This window comes from Anastrepha obliqua, chromosome 4 (genome assembly GCF_027943255.1).
Source record: "Anastrepha obliqua isolate idAnaObli1 chromosome 4, idAnaObli1_1.0, whole genome shotgun sequence".
Classification (NCBI taxonomy): domain Eukaryota; kingdom Metazoa; phylum Arthropoda; class Insecta; order Diptera; family Tephritidae; genus Anastrepha; species Anastrepha obliqua.
This window is the reverse complement of record NC_072895.1, coordinates 94410043-94430348: the sequence shown is the minus strand read 5'-3', so window position 1 is coordinate 94430348 and position 20306 is coordinate 94410043. Positions and strand designations below refer to the sequence as shown.

At 37.3% G+C, this 20306-nt stretch overlaps 1 protein-coding gene across 4 annotated transcripts in view; it reads right to left on the bottom strand.

Moving 5' to 3' along the window:
• Nucleotides 1–20306, bottom strand: part of LOC129243930 (dual specificity protein kinase splA) — a 76415-nt gene that overhangs the window by 13812 nt on the left and 42297 nt on the right. For all 4 annotated transcript variants that reach the window (XM_054881404.1, XM_054881401.1, XM_054881403.1 and 1 more), the window contains exon 2: nucleotides 16766–18902. In XM_054881404.1, coding sequence (XP_054737379.1) covers nucleotides 16766–18872 — 2107 coding nt within the window. In that variant the 5' untranslated portion in view covers nucleotides 18873–18902. The remainder of the gene's footprint in view (nucleotides 1–16765; nucleotides 18903–20306) is intronic.

Here is a 20306-nt window from a genome sequence, read left to right as displayed (position 1 = left end):
ATAATTAACTTCAAAGTAGACACTATTTGAATAATTAAACATTGTATTGGTTAAATAAAATCGTTCTTTGTAAAAAATCTCAAAAAAACGTGATTTTTCAGCCTTACACGTGTATATAACTCCTTAATAAAATGTGTGAATGTGAATGAGAAATCCAACTTAAATATTTTCTAGAAAGCTATCAAAGTGGCAACTCTACTTATAAACTTCAGTCGGCGATCCAATTTTTTTATTAAATTTTTAATAATAATTTTTTTTATTAGTACTTTTTACACCCATAAAAACACCTAGCCCAGTCCTCAGTCTGTTCGAAATCGAAACTAAATATTCGGTTGGACACAAATTATTATAAAGATTACCGGCGGTGAAATGGCGTAAAACCTATAAAAAAAGATATATTGCCTAGAGAATTCCCGATGCCAAAGAGATTAGCTTAACACACTTCACACTTCAACAGAAAATGAGAATTTATTAGCAACAGAACATGAAAACCAATAAAAAAAATGTACAAGAAGTATTTATTGCAAAAGAGAGCAAATTTCGTTTCTATTAAATATAAACATAATCTAAACATATTTTGTGCTTGTTGAAATCATTAACTTTGGCATTTTGGCCCACTCCACTGAGGCGCACACAAAACGCCCACATTGTCGCCATAAAAAAGTTAAAAAAATATGTATGTATGTATGTATGTGTCGGACAAGTCGTAAAGCAACAGAGCTATAAATGAAATGCAGAGCACAAATTAATTTTTAATCTTATGAAATACCGCATACGCCCTTCTGCTCCTTTCCTTACGCCCCACACCTCCATTGATTCCCACTTTATTAAAAGCAAAAAAAGTTAACAAATTAGAATTTAAGATACAATACTCGTATATTATAGAATACCCATCGAAAAGTGAAATTCTTGGAAAAGTAGCATCGTAAATCTTATTTTATTTAGTTTATTTCTCAGCTGTTGGTATATTGTTTATTTGCGTCCATTTTATTTTGGGCGTTGCGAAAATAGCACAACGTAGGTATTCTTAAAAACAAAAGAAGCAAAAAATAAAAAAAAACAAAAATTCAAAATAATGTCTAACAAATTAATAAGCATTCCTGTACATTTTTATCTAATTTCTAATTATAATTTAATGGCGTTGAAGTGGCAACGAAGAAATAGTAAACATTGTTGCATGCAGCGTCGGTCATGAACCACGATCTATAAATTCTATACGAGTATTCATAGCGGAAACACACAGAAGACAGAAGCTATGTTTTGAATTGGGATAATTGGAAAGGGATTTTCAAAAATTAAACATTATTGGCGCATAATCATAGTACCACGTTAAGACCAGGTTTAGTTCAACTGGGACTAAATGTATTTTTTTTATGATTTTGTTTCAAGAAGTGAAGAAAACATGATTTTGGACTGCCAACTAAAATTAAAGAATAATGAAAATATTTTATATACAAGGTCCGGCACTCGAAGTGAAGCCAATTAAAAAGGCCATAAATTTAGTTTGGAAAATTACTTTTATTCAATTCAAAGTAAAAAATGTGTTAAAATAATACAAAATTAAGAATCAATTTACTTGTGCTCGATATGACCAAGTTTTGCCTTGACTATGGCCTTGAGACGGTCCAGACACGAATCGCAAGCTGCCCGAATGTGACTTGCAGGTATTTTGGTCCACTCGCAGACAATGGCTTTTTTCAGCGCCTCGAGCCTGGTGAACCCTTTACTTCGAACCTTGCTCTCCAAAATGACTTAAAGACTCGCGTCTGGTGAATTTGAGGGCCATTGTGTGGACGTTATAAAGTTCGGAACGTTAATTTTTAGCCATTCTTGATTCACTCGAGCTTTGTGAGACGGTGCCGAGTCTTGTTGAAGCGTCCATGGTCTGCCACCGAAATGCTTGTCTGCTCATCGTCTTCAAAGCAACCTCTAGAATACTTTACCGATAATATTTCGCATTTACCTTGACGCCAAGCTCGATGAAAATGATTGGAGAGCGCTCATCTGCGGTTACAGCGGCCCAAACCATTACCTGTGGCGGGTCCGGTGCTGCCTCCTGGTGGCCAATCGATCATTCAAATTCTCGTATGAACGGTCGGTCAAAGAAATCCTAGCGTTTTGGGAGTTCACGAATTGGTCAATTTGAAAAATTGTCTCGTCAGAAATCACAATGTTCGGAAATTGCATGCTTTGGGCCAAGCGAAGCAACTCATCACTCTCTCAAGTCTGACTTGTGGCTGCTTTGGTGTGAGATCATGCGCCTTTTGGATCTTGTAAAGCTTGACATTGAAATCACTTCTCAGTATGCGACGGTCAGATATTTTCAGTTCTTTTGCCATTTGATTGGTACTTCGTCGGGGATTTCGCGTGACGTAATGTTGAAGTCTTTCGATGACCACTTCCTTGACTTTTCGCGATGCTACCAGTATCATTGTAACGAGTAATGGTGCGATAAATAAAAACTTTATTTACTTTAAGGTGCTCGAGCTCACGAACAATCACCGGTTGTGATTTTTCAACCAAATATAATGAAATCCAATTATTACGCTTGAAATCCATTACTGATTTTCTTTTTTCGCGTTTACTCTGAAGTTGGTTACACTTCGAGTGCCGGACTCTGTACATAGTTTAATTACAAACTTACATCTAGGTTGGGTTAGATTATGGCGGCAGTTGGCTTATACGACCAACTCACTTAGACTTTACAGGGCCATTGTGATACCACTATGCGACACGAGCACCTAATTTATTTTCCTTCGTGGAACCATGTGTGTTGTGTCTCTTTGAAGCGCAGGATTGGTCGCATCCCCACGCCACAGTTCCATAAGATAATTGAAAATATATTTACTTAGAAAACCTGCTCTCATTCTAGCTAAGGCTGGACAATTGCAAAGGAAATGCTCAACTGCTTCTTCCTCTTTCTCATCTGCACAACTTCTACAATATCTATGGGCGAAAAGTCCTAGTCTCAAGGAATGCCTGCCAAATAGCCAATTACCGGTTATACAAGCCACGACCTTAGAGATATCCTCCCTTGAAAGGCTAAGCAGTTTCTTTATATTTTTCTTATTTATTGTATTTGCGGTCATAGTAACCTAGCTGTTACGCATGTGTCTTCATCTCTCCATGCCCTATTGGCCACTTGGAAAATGTTTTTCTTAATTATTCATTTGCTCGTGGTCATAGATATCCCAATGTTACTCTATCACTGAGCAGTTAAGAGTGGTACCTTTCCTGGCTAGCTCATCGGCGTTAAAATTTCTCTCAATATCTCTGTGTGCCGGAACCAAAAAAGGCTGAACTTGAATACGACACTAATATCATTTATGGCTGCCCAGAATTCCTGTGCAACCTTTGATCTTAGTATAGCCGCATTCAGTGATTTAATGACCGCCTGACTATATTTATAGCAGTTTTTGTTACGACCTTCTTTTTTAGCTACAACTTCTGCCTGATAGACGCTGTAGTAGTCTGATAGTCGAACAGGTAGTTCAAGTCCTAATTCCTTCGATAGTACTCCATAGCAAACCTTATCATCTAGCTTGGAACCATCTGTGTAGGAATTTAATTCTCCACTACTCCATGGCCTTGGTGTCTGCCACTCTCTTCTTGACGGTATGATCGTCTAACTAACTGCTTACATCTATCTAAACTGAAAGACAGAGTTCAATAGTACAGAGATTTCTTGTTTTGAAACTGAGTAATCGAGGAAGTAAGAATTGGAGATCTTAATAAAATCACGAAGATCACTTTCAGTAGGAGCATAACGAATATATTGTAATTTGTATTGAACTTATTTGAATGGAAAGGAAGCGCGTTACGAAGAATTCTGGGGAGATTATTAATACTTTGAAGCAGAGATGGACAGTAATCAATGTCACCTTTAATAACATTGAAAACAAACGAGAGAACAGGAATCGATCGTCTGCTTTCTAAGGACTTTAAGTTGATCAATAGCGACGTGATGTGTAAGATGGGATAGGATCAGAAAGTTTTACTAAAAATTTAGTACCAATTTCGATGCTATTGATTAAAAATTTATTGTCACCAAGCTTTAGCGTCTAAAATGGGTTGGGCATGTTCTAAGTATGAACCAAAACGAAATTGTAAAAAAGATCTACAATCGTAAGCTGTAAGTGCCTTGCAAACGGGATCGCGCAAGGTAAACGTGGATTGACACAGTTAATCACGATGTGCAAGATGTTTAGTCGGAAGAACTGAAGGAATTCTGCAAAGGTTCGAGATTCTTGATCGAAATTATTGAGAGAGACCAAGGTTCAAACTGGACCGTTATGCCAACAATGATAAGGATTTAATTTTTTTTTTTTTTTTATAAAAATACAGTGCATAGTACAACAAGAACCATGTACTTTAAAGTTTTACGATTTTTACAAAATTTAAAAAAATTAAAAAAAAATGGATTAAAATGTCAAACTTTTCAATCAGGTTTTTTAGAAAAAAAAGTATGCAGTATGCAGTTGGAGAAGTACAACCAAAAGAGGTTTAAAAAAACCTCTTCCGCAGGGAAAAACTGAGAATCGATGATCCAATTCATGATTCTTGCGGTACTGATTCCGATTATTGGCTCTGGCCCTTATGGGGGAACCGCTGATTCACCTTTGGCCAATTCATCGGCAATTTCGTTTCCTTGAACACCGGAGTACCAAGCCTGTTCTGTCTTGCGACAGAATTAAGCTTCTTCTTACATTCTTGAACAATCTTTGAGGTTTGCTTCGCGTTCTCCAGGGCCTTCAGTGCAGCCTGACTGTCACTGAAAACTCCGATATACTTCCCGCTCCATCTCCCCTCGATTATCCATTCGGCTACTTTCAGGATGGCAAAAATTTCCGTTTAGAAAACAGTTGCTATTTCCCCTATAGCATAGTGATACTTTTTACTATCGTTTAAGTGCCTTCCGGCACCAGACCATATTTCATTCTTGGACTCATTGGTAAAGAAAATATCCGTCAAACCTCCCAGAACTCTCTTACTATATTACTTCAAAAATATAACTATTAACCGTGACGTGGGTGCAAATAACCGAATGCGCCGACTGTTTGTTTGATGATAGAAAGCACTTCGTCTTATCCTCGTTCATCACCAGACTCATTCGCCTCGCTTCTTTAGCCAGCTTGAAAGGACAGAACTAGAAGCGCGGTTGAAATCGTGCTGTGCGACGCATAGATGGTGTGTGTCGATTCATCCAGGAGGTGTGAGTAGTGTTCCCTCCATACCTTAAGTAGGTATGCTCTGAGCTCTAGACGTCAGTCACCTGGTCGCCGTCTTTGTGCTTACAGGAAAACGTTCCTATTAGTTTTTTTTATTTTCCAGGACAAATGTTAAGTGTAACCATAAAGCAATGAATTGTTCAGCATTGTTTGTCAAGACTTTTCTAGTCAGGCGCAGCATACCAGTATTAGATTATCCACCTTAAGCGCAGAGGTTTTTGTGGCTGGACTGCTATCTGCATTCTAAGGTCAAATCGACATTGAGAGAGGTAAAATTTGATCTCGTTGAATATGTGAGTGAAAGAAAGAGAGACACGCAGAGAGAGAGAGAGAACTGAAAAAAGTAGACTTCCAGCAGTGTTTCGTACAATGGACGAATCACACGAAACGTTGTGCGGGTAGAGAACGGGTGTACTGAGGGTGATAATAAGTAAATATGCATGGAACTAAAATAAAATGTATTAAAACATCGTCTTGTTACTGTATAGCCATACCTCGCGTATGCTAAATATTAAAAACAAAGCGTTAAGACGCTAGCAAAAGAATTATTATGACGCTACGAGAACAAGAAACGCAACCACAAAAAAAGATGTCGACCAAATAAAAAGAAAATCGCACTCTCACATGACATTGCATGCAGCAAGTTTATATGATCACAAATTGTATTATGCTCAAAATGTTAACAACAAAAAAAATTATGGGAATTTAAAGCTACAGAAAAGCAATAACATAAAGTTTGACAAAAATTCAACATAAATTTATCTAAGAATTTTCTTTCGATTTTTATCCTAAATTTAAATATTTCATGCTAAATTTAACAACACGCCGGAAAGCCAACAAATATCTAAATATGCGCATACATAGACACATACATACATACATACATACATACATACATACATTCATACGTGCATTTTCAAACGTATGACTTTCAAATGAAATATGAAATATGTTTGAGTGTATGTTTAAATGCTGAGGTAAATACTCTTTTAGCGGGTGTCAAGCGAATGTTGATCAGCGTCATAAGGTGCCTGACTTCTGCAGCGTGCTCCTCTCTCCAAGACTTGGCTCTAGCAAAAAGCGGGGCAAGTGGTAGATGGGGGATGAGAGCTGAGCCAACAACTGTCGCGTGATCAAATGTCAAATACAAGAAATGGTCATACAAAATTGGTAAAATATATTTATATAGAGAGGTATATACAGTGGCGGTCAAAATAATAGCAGCGCAACATGTTTTTAATCGTAGACTAATTATTATTATTATTTTATTTTTTTTTTTTGATAAAGCAAGCCAATATTCATACCATCGCAAAATTAATCTCGTAATCGGAGGGTTTATAATTTTTGCAAATGGCACTTATATTTGACAGTTGTGCACTAGATAGCTGCAGTATATAAACCGACAAGCAAAGGAGCGCGTAAAGATGCCCATCACTCAAAATCAGTTTGTTTTATTTAGCCAAAAAGTAATTCTAAACCAAATTTGATTAATAATTTTGATTAAAATTTAAACATTCCAACATTTTTTATAAAACTTTGTAAAAAATTTAAAAAATTTCAACATTTTTTATAAAACTGTGTACAAAATTTAAAAAATTCCAACATTTTTTATAAAACCTTGTACAAAATTTAAAAAGTTAAACAATTTTTCGTTAAAATTTCAAACTTTTTTTCTGGCTTCACACTCAATTTTGGAAAATTTTGTTTAACCATTTTTTTCATTTCATTTAAAAAATGCATTTTCTTTCATTTAAAAAATTTCAACATTCCTTATATGGGGAAAAAATGTAACATCGTTTTAGGTTTTTTATAATACAAAATAAATATTTAGATAACCAAACTAAGATTTTTTATAATAAAAAATAATAATATTTGCTAATTAATAATAAAAATACATATGTAAGTACATTTTTTTGTCGTACTGTACTCGGGTTCAGATTTCTGCGGAGGTCAGCATTAAGCGTGATAATGGTTACTACTGATACATACGAATACATACATACACCTACTACTTATCTTATGGGTGGTAAAAATATTTATTGATAAATAAATGAGTTAAGTGCATTTTTATGTAATAATTTATTTACTATTTATGATGATGCGTAGGGACTCGAAATTCTATGCGATACGTTACCAAATCGATATTTCAGCTATTCAATACAGATATTTTTTACTCAATACCTTTTTTTACAGTCGATTACTTGAACCTCAGTATTGTTTCGAAGAAAAATATACAAGGTGAAGCCTAAAATAAACAAGACTGGCGTCATAAACATGTTTTTGGTGTCGCCATCTTTTCAATGAGTTAGTGCGTTGGAAGTTACGTCCCTAGCTGACTTGCAGTGAGGATTGTCTACCTCGCGCCAGAGTTCATGAGTGGTTTACACGTTTCAGAGATGGTGGTGAGGACGTAAATGACAATGAAAATACAGGCCGCCCAAAATCAGTAATCACCGACAACTCCATCAAACTTGTTCGTAAATTTATCAAAAATTAACTGAAATCATAGTTGAAATTCATGGAATCGGAGTTAAATAACTCCAAAACATCGATTTATCATATTTTAACTAATCATTTGGGCTTACGAAGGGTCTGGCCGTGTTTCATTCCGCACAAATCAACTGAGGACCTAAACTTGCACAGAATTCAACATTCGAAAGATCTCTTTAAAGAGGCGAGAAAATAAACTCCCTGTACAACATTGTAACTGGTGATGAAACGTGGTGTTTCCAACATGAACCTGAAACTAAGCGCCAAAGTGCCGAATAGAAAGTCCCAGACGAGCCACTACCCAAAAAAATCGCGTTTGGAGAAGTCAAAAATCAAGTCGATGCACATTTGTTTTTACGTGTCCAATGGATTTGTCCACAAGAAGTTCTTGCCAACGGTCCAAACCATCAACGCAATATTCTATCTTGGCGTTTTGAAGCGTTTCTGCATTCGCCCTGAATACCGCAAAGGAGGAAGCTGGCGCTTATTGCATGATAATGAACCATCTCATTGATCCACTGTTGAGACTGATTTTTTGACTAGAAATCGGATTTTAACCAGTGATTGATGGTGCACCGCATTCGTCTGATAAGGCACCTTGTGACTTCAACTTATTCGAAAAATTGAATTTGGCCATGAAAGGAAAACGATTTGCGTCCGTAGTGGCCATCCAAAGGCCTTGTACCGATATACTGAGGAGCATTCCGGTTAATGACCTGAAACACTCTTTCGAAAAACTTTTAGATCGCCCAAAACGATGTATCGAGGCCAGAATAAATAAACTCGAAGTTATCAGAGCAAAGCTCCTGTCGTTTCTATTTTAGCTCAGTCTTGTTTATTTTGGACTTCACCTTGTATGTAATAAAAATTTGCATATGACAATATTTTATCAGGCAGCAGGGACATAGAATGAAGCATTCCAATGCCATACTGCGTTACACTAATCTGCAGCCACAAAAACCCGAGAACCAGACCGTTCTATTCGAAATAAGTCGAATAAATCGATGATTTTCGGTCCCAGCGAATTTTTTTTTCGGGAAACCCATGAATTTTTGCCAATCATTTTGCTTATAAATACAGGGTGGCTGATGAATTTTGCTACATTAAGAAACTCAAATAACTTTTTTTTTAGTGTATGGAATTCATTTATTTTTTTTTCAAGTTGAAGGTCATTAAATTTTATTAAATGTAGCTTAACTAGTTTTAAAAATAATTGAATTTAAATGCCCCCCATGCTCGTTGACACAAGTGCGGCATCTTAGTAAAAAGTTGTTCATTGCTGCTTTGAGAGTTGCGACAGGAATAGCCGCAATTGTTGCCCGAATGGATTGTTTTAGTTCATCCAAATTTGTTGGCTTTGTTTTATAAACTTCTTGTTTACATAAGCCCCACAAGAAAAAGTCAGGTGCAGTAAGGTCAGGCGACCTGGGGGGCCAACGAAACTCGGAGTTTCTTGAAATCAGTTCATTGGGAAATTTTCGTCGCAACTCTGTCATAACAGTCTGGGCTATGTGAGACGTTGCCCCATCTTGTTGAAACCACACAGAGTTGAAAGGAATTCTCTTTCGGCGTAGTTCTGGATAGAAAAACTCTTTCAGCATTTTCAAATAACGGTCTCCAGTAACCGTAACGGTGTGACCATTTTCTTCAAAAAAATAAGGCCCGACAATACAGCGTGAAGAAACCGCACACCACACTGTCACGCGAAGAGGATGCAATTCCGTCTCGTGGAGTATCTGTTGGTTAGAAGTACTCCATTCGACAATTTTGTTTGTTCACATTGCCGTTTAAATCGAAATGGGCCTCATCAGACATGAAAAGGCAGTTTAACATGTTTTGGTCTTCTTCCACCATTTGCAGGATCTTCTGGCAAAATTCCAAGCGAATCGGCAAGTCTGCTGCATTCAGTTTGTTAACCATTTGAATTTTGTAGGGAAATAAGTCTAAATCTTTGTGCATTATTGTTTGCAAAGACTGTCGGCTGACACCAAGTTGAGCAGATAAGCTTCTTGTTGAAACCCTTGGATTGCTTTGTATAGCTGCAGCTACAGCAGCGATTGTTTCCTCCGTCCGAACTGGTGGGTTTCGATGATAAGACCTTCTTGCGACTGTTCCTTGCTCAGCAAAATTATTCACCAGTCTCATTATGGTCCATCTGCTCGGGGGATCGCCGCCAAACATCCGCCTGTACTCTCTCTGTACCAAAACTACGGACTCCAGTGCGTGAAAGCGGCGGACTATCCGAATTCTTGTTTGCGTGTCCCAGTTATCCATTTTAATAAATTTTAAAGATCAATCTGCAAATTAAAACAAAAATCTAACAGATAACTTAAAAAGAAAAAAAGTTATTCAATTTTTTTTTGGTAGCGGCTTTCATCAGCCACCCTGTAAATCCATGTATTTCAAAATCGACTGCGGCTTCAGAAAATTACAGCAGTAAAGGTCTAGCGGGGCCAAATCACACGATCTTGTACGCCAATTCACGTTATCTTCGGTCGATAAAACCATATCCTCAAGTTCGTAAATCGTTCAAAATAAACTTTTATTATGCCATGGTAATTTGACGTCAGTGACAGAATAATAAAACGCTGGCAAAACAACATGACCGTCACAGCCTGTCAACATCGATACTTTGCTTTTAGAAAACCCTATATATTTATTTATTAATAAATTTGTATATGCAAAGGTATATCTGCATATTTCAAAAATTAAAAATACTCATAAAATTAAAATAGCTTAAATCTAAAATTATAAAAGCCATAAACATGGAATTATAAACATTTTTAATGAAAAATAAAATTCATTAAAGCAAATAACAAAAAATAGAAAGAAAAAAATAAATACATCAAAAAAATTCCGAAAATCGCCCTGAACTTGAACGCCTAGATAAAATATGAGCACAAAAAAAGTACTGCTAGAAAATACAAAGCCATGACAAACATGTACACATAGCTGTATTTGTATTCATAGAATATAGGCAAGCAGAGCAAGTAGTGGGTTGCAAATCGTTGACGGCCTCAATAATAAAAAATATGAATGTTGAGCATAAGCGGTAATCGTGACAAAAAAGCAAAAAAAAAGAACAAAGAACGCAAATAAAAAAGAATCATTTAAAAACAATAAAAATGATTGAATGTGGGAAAAGTAAAAAAGATTAAATAAAAACAAAGAAAAATGAAATATTTAATCGTACGAACACTGCTAAGCGTACCACACTTAACAGTCTACTAATAATTCAACGTGCATAAGTACCTAAACGCAAAATGCAATATGTAACTGTATGGCCTAAGCCAGCAATTAATGAAGCGCAAGTGATTAAATAAAAAAATTCTAGGAAACCTACACTTTTAGCGAATTTCATTAACCCCAAAAGTTCAAATTTTTAATTTAATAACTTTAAAAATATTATAAGTAGTTTTAGAAGCGCATACAGTGGCTCAAACAATTGTCCGGGCAGTGGAATACATTTGTTATTTAGTCAATGAAATGATTTCGTACTTGAGTACTGAATAAATATCGGTAAAAAGTATCATATATATGTATATTCAAGTATCGAGTAAAAACTTTAAATTTTAAAAATCAATTTTTTTTTATTTTAATTTTTATTATTAAACAAATATTCGTTTGTCATGTTTTGTTTGAATTTTACAAATGAAAAATGCACAGGATTTATAATATTCATAAATGGCGTCGTACGTCAAATTATATTTGACAGATGTGAACGAGGCAGCTGCAGTATGCAAACAACAATGGCAAGTGTAAAGGTTAAAATAAAGATTTCCATCACTTAAAATCATTTTTTTTTATTTAGTAAAAAAGTTATGTAAAAACAAAATTGTATTAAGCGAAAAAATCACCTCAAACCTCGCTAAATGAGGTACAAAAAAGCAACTTTTCTAAATATGCATTTTCCCGGTAGGCGCTTTCTTTTCTGTAAAATTATATTTTCTGCTTTCGACATAAATCTTTCGCGAAACACAGAATACTTCACCAGCGTGTGAAAAACTGACAGCACTACAGCAACAGCACTAAAAGATATCTGTTATTGCTATGCTGCCAAACCAATTCTGTTTTTGTAAACTTTGGTGGTTTTGCGTGAAATGTCATCAACATTGTTTTTTTGGTGGGTGAGGTAGGGTTGAAAATGCCTTCGCACTTACAGCGACCGTCGTTTACTACGTCATGTGGTGTGGCCACTAAACGGAACTGCTTTCTATATTAATTCGGGAGGGCCCAGAATGGCATCCGTAAAGGACCAATTCTATTCACCCACGTCTGGGTCCACCATATTTGTGTGTCTCTATCTGTGCGGCTTCGCTTTGTTGCACTATGTCAAGGTCGATCTTTTTTTCCGTAGTACGTTCTCGATGTATTTCTTTACCGCGTTCCAGCTTTTCTCGCCTTCGAGCATATTGCTGATTATGTTGCTCGGCGCGATGTCGTCAATCTGCTCTCTCAGAGCGTTTCTTTCCGCGAGCCATCTGTCACAACTAAAAACCGTGTGTTCAGCGTCATCGCTCAGCGCTTCGCAGTATATGCACTTGGAATCGGTTACCTTGCCCATGTGGTATAGGTATCTTAGGAAGTATCCGTGGCCCGAGAGGAACTGAGTTAAGAAGTAGTTCACTTCCCCGAAGTTCCTTTGGACCCATTTGTCAATTAATTGAATAAGTTTCGCCGTCCATCTGCCACTCAGTTCAGTGTCCCATCGGCTTTGCCACCGCAGCATGGTTTGGCATATCCATTCTGAGAAGCTAGTGATGGAGTGTTTCTTCTTGGAGTCCCACGCATCCATTCATTCCCGGACCATGCGGTCGATGGGTATCTGCCTGCTGATCACGAAAATTGCTGCGCCTGAGATAGTGCGGTAGGCTGAGGCAACTCTGAGTGCCGCTGTTCGTTGCACAGCCTCCATTTCTTTGCGCTTCGCTTTGCAGTTTAGCACAATTCCCTATACTTCGCTGCCGTACAGGAAAATTGAGCTTGTGGCCGCCATGTGATGTCCCCTTCACAACGAGCAGAAACTTGAAATTGATTCATTGATACTTTACGAGATACCGATCACAGCCATCTACCGAGAAAATAATGCATTTCTTTTTCTCCAAAATAATATTTTGAAGCATCTTTAAAAAAAAATTATGCAATATTCGGATATGTATTTGATGATGTGTTGTTTTTTTATCTGCTTTTTAGATGAAGTAATGTAAAAAAATTACATACAATATAATTATATATTTTAATAAAATTTCCATAAAATTTAATATTTCAATAACCTTCCCTTATTTTTGCCAAGGTATTGTCATTTTGGTTTTTTTTGTGTATCGTGCCATATTCTGTGATGAGCCTGCGGGTTGTTCAAAATATGATTTCTTTCTCGTCCTCTAACCAAAGTATTTTCTTATATAAAACAATAAAAAAAATTAAAAATCAATTACAAACTTGCACTTTATTATACTAAAATAAAAAAAAAATATCTAAAATTGTATACCAACAATTTTCCTAAAAATTCCAATTAAAAACCGTGGAATTGTGATAAGTTTCTGCAATTTTTCTAATTTTGGTATATATATGTATGTATCAAACCCTGTCATTATCGCTTCAAGCAACACTTTCAATTTACCCAGTGTACACACATACTCATATATATGAGTATGCATACATACAAATGTGCATATATGCACAGCTCAAACTCAACACACAAATAGCACGCAAATTAGATTAGAACGTTGAATGCAAAACAAAAGTAGAGGACAAGTCCAAATAACAATCAATATATGTACATATGTGCAAGTAATTTAGGTTTCCGGTTCCCGATTTAATATCAGGAATAAAACCATTTAATTTCTTTTTTGTCAAAACTTCACATATATTTTATTAACATAAAAAATAGTTGACATCGACTTATTCCGACAATATATTAGACGAAGACTGACTCGACTTGCAACTCTCTAACATTCTCTAAACGATCGATTTATTTTTATTACATTGAGATTGAGAGTGAGTCGATATGAAATAAGAAGATTGAAAACCAGTATATTTAAAGTACACTAATGAGCTGTTTAGTACCATAGGAGGATATGTGCATATGAAAGGAAAAAATTAACTAAACAATTATTGTGGGTATTTCGCGATCAATTTTATTTAAACAGAAATGACGTCGACAGCAATGCCAAAGGCAGACTGATTAGAGTAATAAATGAAAAATAAACAAATAAATGCAAGCAAAGTGCAGTATAGGCAAACAGCCATATACATATGTACGCACTTATGTATGTATAAGTAATTTCATTGTACACGCATTAAACCTATTCAGTTTAGACTTCTAATCAATCAAAAGATAAGCAAAATTCTTATGAATATTTCGAATACACTGCGAGTGATTGATAGTCTTGGCGGTGGCTATTTGAATTATTTTTCTATATTAGTTACCTGGAAGGTAGAGCTGCCATTGCCAGCAGAAGATCGACGGTTCAACTGTTTTACTCAAGACCTAAAATGACAAAAAGGGGCAGCTCAAAGCAAATCACCGAATGCATTTTTGGCATCGAAAAAGATTCAGCTATTTATAAAAAAATCACTTGCCCTTCAATTCCATGACTACATCCACGTGCACACCAGGAAATGGAGGAAAAGCTTGTTCCTAGATGCCAAGCGTTAGACAATACACCAACTTTACAATTACATATGTATGTATGTACATTGAAGCATAAAAGTTTCAGGTGATTTCGCTGTGGGTAGGCTATTTTTAGCTATGAAGTGATTAATGAGGAAGGGGGAAAGCGATAAGGCAGCCAAATATGTATGCTTGGAAGCGAAAAAAAGTTTATGGTGAATACAGAAACCAACTGTTGCGCTTATCAGTTTGATAACAATCGTTACTACGTCGTAAATAATTCACGTGAAATAACAAAAAAAAAAATATTACCACGCACTTGAAAATACGTTTCTTAATAGGGGCAGGGTTTCTTAATAGGGACAGGGTTTCTTAATGCACCAGATTGTGAGACGGAAGGAATAAAAAATTACGTATAATTAAAAAAAACAAGTATAGGGTTTCTTAATAGGGACAGAGTTTCTTAAAGCACCAGATTGCTAGACGGAAGGAATAACAAATTACGTATAATTAAATAAACACAAGTATAGGGTTTCTTAATAGGGATAGAGTTTCTTAATGCACCAGATTGTGAGACGGAAGGAATAACAAATTACGTATAATTAAATAAACACAAGTATAGGGTTTCTTAATAGGGACAGAGTTTCTTAACGCACCAGATTGTGGGACGGAAAGAATAAACAATTACATATAATTAAAAAAGTAAGTATAGGGTTTATTATTAGTAGGGACACATTTTCTTAATGGGGACAGATTTTCTTAATGCACCAGACTGTGAGGTAGAAAGAAAAATTATGTATTCTAAACAAGAAAAACGGGTATAGGGTTTCTTCACAGGGGTTTTTTAGATAGAAAGAATAAAAAAATATGTGTATTAAAACAAAAAAAAACATATATAGGGTGTCTTAATAAGAACAGCGTTTTTTAGAGCAGCCGACTGTAAGATAGAAAGAATAAAAAATTATGTTTATAAAAAAACAAAACAAGAAAAAATAATAAACAAGCTTTTGCAAAGCTAAATCGAAGAAATTTCGCAGGATTTTAAATGATCAAAAGGGTTCACATCTTATATCTAGAAAGTGCCCAGGCCAAAAAATAGTATATTTACGAGCAAGATACGCCACAAAGTGTTCTTAGAGATTTATTGCTCCGGTGTTGTTACATAAATATTTCCCATAAATATATGGAGAATGCTGCTGTAGTGACAGCCGTGAGAACTTCAGCAGAAATTTTTAATAATTTGCAAACTTTTTGCGTTGGTGAAATTTGCGATGATAAAAATGTAGACCTTGAATTACGTTTTGATGCTGCCAGTTCATAAAAAAATGTAATAACTTATGTTTATGTTTACACACAAAACTGTTATGCCCATATTGGAAAACCCTCTACACTTTGCATACAAATGCCACACTTTGCCACTCAAATTTTGAAGCAAAAATATACAAATATTGCTTGTTTTTAAATACAAAATATGTCCATATTGGTAAAGCCTCTACACCGTGCATATAAAAAAACAATGCTTGCAAATGAAGGAAAAAAGTTAGTTGTACCACTAAAAATTTGAAACAAAAATATAAAAATATCATTTGCATTTAAATACAAAACTCTTCTGTGCATATTGTGCACAGTGCACCAGACTTTACATATCGAAAAAAAAATTTCAAAGAAAAGAGCTTCTGCAGAAGTGTGAAGGCTGGTGAAGCGACGTTACTTGAATAGGGTTAGATTACGAAAGGCTTAAAAGAGTATAGGAGTAACGAGTGACTATTTTTACTTGCTTAAAGAGGAGGAGCCTTCTCAAATCAGTAATAAACGAATAAAAAAACCGTGAGTTGTCCACTAAATCAGAAAATCATGGGTCAACTGCAAACGATTTGCATTAAAAAACAGCAACGAAGTCTAAGATAAAAGTAAAAACGTCAAACTCTTAGCATAAAACCACCAGGTATCACAGATGAATTAGCAAAAGAATCCAAAACTTATTTCGACAAATCTCTGTTTATCTTAGGCGAATACTGAAAAGCAGTCAAGATGCTCGTCCTGCATTATTTTTATTTTGGAACAGTAAAGCGGCAGAAATTATGTTTTACGCTTTCCAATTTCTCCTCGTCAAAAATAGTTGCATGGAAAGCTCATTCCCAGTGTGCAGTTACTATGCCGAGCACTAAATATAACGAAGATATGTTAATGGATTTCAGGAGATGTGTTTTTTGAGATACCTCCGTGTGACTCATTCACAGCAAACAACAAAAACTGTTTCTGAACTGACCCAAGTCTGCGCAAATCGACTTTACACTGAGACCTTCTGGCACCAATTTGCTTCGAAAGCGTCAATCGACGATTTCTAGTGATTGCACTACTTTCAGTCTTTCCCCACAAACCCCTACAGAACCACCTTTCCCTACTGTTTCCCACATTTTAATCTTTAACTCACCACTATTTTCCAATGGCAGGCACATTTCTTCGCTTGTCGGTGACGTTTTTTGAATAGTTGACGGCGTAATATTATCGGCCAACATATGCGTTGTCTGTGTTGTTGGCGATACTACTGTTGTGGGCGGTTGTCGCTGTTGCGTCGCAGACACCGCTTGCCTTACACCGCCCGCTGGTCCCCCAGGACTGTCGTGGTCTTCAACGCCGGCGTAATAACTATTATTTCGCGGTCGTATGCGACTCGCATTGAAGACACCACCTTCGTCAGTGACCGTTATATGGAAATTTTGCTGATAACCTCGACGCGCGTCATACGATGTGCTGGAATAGGTGAGACCACTACCGTTGCCGCTCAACGCCGGACCGGCGGATATATCGATTGTCGATTGGGGAACGGCGGCAGTGGGCTGACGTAATGTCAAATTGACTGATGTGAAACTCTTCTGGCTTGTAGGCGTACTGCCCCCACTACCACCGGTGGCAGAAGTTGCTACAGCGTTTGTGCCTATTTTCGATGGAGGTAGAAAATCACGCGCGTATGGCGGCTCCGGTTGTACTGTGATAACTGAGCGATGACGGAGAGGTGATTTGTGTGGCGATGACGGTTGTTGTTGATAAGTTGGGGTCGCAGAGGTAGAAGTAATGTGGTTGTTGTTGTTGTTGTGTCTACCGAACGCAAAAGCTTGAGATGCCAAACCGACATTTGCACTTATTTCGCTCTCTCCGCACGAACTTATCGGACTCGTCAAATTCGATTCAGCCGAGTAGCTGCCGCCGCTTTGTGATTGTGGTGAATTTCCACAACTGTTGTTGTTGTTATTGTTGTTATTTTGATTGTGAAATACGGGCTTCGGCGCGATTGGTGGCAGCGGCGCTTTGCGTATTGGCTTCTGCTGCGGCAGATCTTCTGGCGCGCCAGCCGTTGACTGTTGCTGCTGTTGCTGAAGCTGACTGCGGTGCTGTAAATGCTGCTGCAGTTGTTTATTCAACTGCTGGCGCTGAAATTGCTGTTGAGATGCTTGTAAGTTTAGCGTATTAGGTCGTGCGCGTGGACGCGTGACTGTCAATAGCGCGGGCGGAGGTGGCGTTGCGGCTAGTTTATTAAGCGCTGCTATGAATTCACTTGAGCGCGAGCACTCAGTGGTCGCGTTTGCGAGGGCGATCGCGGTCGCGGACGACGGCATATCACACTTTTGAATTGCGAATTCACCGGCACTATTGTTGGCGTCGTTGTTGTTACTGTGGATATTGCACGGCGACTGAACAATATTAACATCTTTCAACAAATCGCCAGTATTATTGCTATTATTGTTTTGCACTAATTCAACACTATCACAATTCGTTAGCGGTGTGACGACACTATTGTTCGCGTCAATTCGCTTGCGTTGTAATGTACCCGACGGCGGTTGGACGGGCGCGGGGCGTATCGGCCGCAACGGCGTAGCGGGTTTCGGCGGCGTTGCGTTTTTATGACGCTGCGGTGGCTGGGGATGTGCCGGCGTCTGCGCTGGCGACAGCTTTGGTGGACTATTTTGTCGTTGTTGTAGCAGTTGCTTTTGCTGTTGGTGATTATTGTGTGGCTGGTTGATGTTATGCTGCTGCAGCACCTTTGCTGGATACGTTTGCACTGGGATCGGATTCAACGCCAACTCATTCCTCAACATCTGTATGCAATTCTCACGCTGATGGCAATTCTCATTCACACACTGCGCTACAATCGGATCGGGTATGGTGGGAAACTCCTGCTTCATCTCATGAAAGAGATGCATAATACTTATGTTCGTGCAATTGCAAGTGGGACGTGCGGCAGCTCCGCCCTCGATGGCGTTGCCTGCGGCGTCGGTGCCGTTATCAGTGTTATAGTTATCGTTACTGATGTTGTTCAATAAATTGTCTCGGCTGTTGTAGCGCCGTATACCCAGCTTGCTGAATGTCTCAGCGACGGGTGGCGGATTGGTCGATGTGGAGGTAGGCGTTGTGGGTGTTGTTGTTGCTGCAAAAGCAGACGAACTGTTGGGATCGTTGTTGTTATTTACTTGGTTGTCGCTGTTGTTGTGATTATTTTGCTTCAAAAAAGTAGCTGGCGGCTTTGGTGGTTTAGCCGCCATTTTTGGCCATCATTTGCCACAAACACGCACCTGGAAGATGAATAAAAAAAAATAGGTTGACAAAAAGCTCATGGCATGAGGGTTTGAGAAACTAATAACAATAAAGTAAATATTCAAACAAACAAGTCATGATTAAAAATATGCTACAAAATTTTTGGAATTTCAAAACAACAAACATGTTTGAGGTGGTGATAAGGTACTTAAATCTTTTTTTGCATTTTTTTTCGAATTCTTTACGGAATGCATATTTATCTTAAGAATATTGTGTAAAAATTTCAAGTCGATCGGAACAAAATTTACAAAGTTAAGAATATTTGAACGTCCATTCCTCAAGTCCGGGTTTCTAAATCTGCTCGATTTCAAAAGTGAAACTGAAAGTCTGGAATAGGATGGGACGTGAAACGAGTTGGAAAGCTAGTACCATTAATTTAGCGACCACAAATGCTGAGGCGCCCGCTAGTGCCCAACACAAGAAATAGACCGATCTGGCTGAAACTTATTGTGTGTTCTTCCAAAAGATGTTATCAACTATAGGGTGGGCCATGTAAAATATGCTTTTTGAATCGACTATAAAACAAAAACTAATCAATATTTTTTCAAACTTTTTTTTTTTTTGAAGATTGAACATTGTCATTTATGAATGAAAAATAATATCGTTCAAATGACTGCCACGACTGGCTTTACAGTAGGCCATTCGATCAACTCAATTTTTAAGCACATTTTCGATTGTTTGGGCTCGAATTTCATGAATGGCAACTTCGATTTCGTGTTTTAAAGCATCAATCGTCTCTGGATGGTTCGCATTGCATTTGTCCTTAACGGCTCCCCCCAAAAAATAGTCCAACGGGCTTAAATCACAGCTCCGAGGCGGCCAATTGATTCGGAATTTCGGCTGATTCAAAAACGGTACCCAAAAGTTCGAGTGTGACAAGTTGCACCGTCGTGTTGAAACCAAATGTCGTCCAGGTCATCCTCTTCAATTTTTGGAAACAAAAATTTACTGTAACCGCGAAAGAAGAAGAAGACTCACCACTTTGGAGATAGGTTTTCAATATTTCCCAATTTTGTTCAAGCGTATATCATCCCATTTCGTAAATGTCAAACCTTTAAGTAAATTATGAACACATTTAACATGGCTATATGGCCACCCTGCATATATAACCTTGATACGCGCCAATAGTGTCATCTTTCTGACTTTCCACGGACTTTTCAAACGACCGTCGTACTCCGTATTTTTATTGATTTGAAGGAAATCTATAGCTTAAACAGTCCCCGCAGCCTTAGGAAGGAAAATGTCTTCTGAAGGTATGCTCGGCTTTCGACCCTACAGATCACAGAGATCCATCTCGAATTCAATACAGATGGGATCCATATTTGAACTTTGGTCCTATCTATGTTAAAGCGTTTTTTTGTTTGAAGCTTAATATCAGCTTT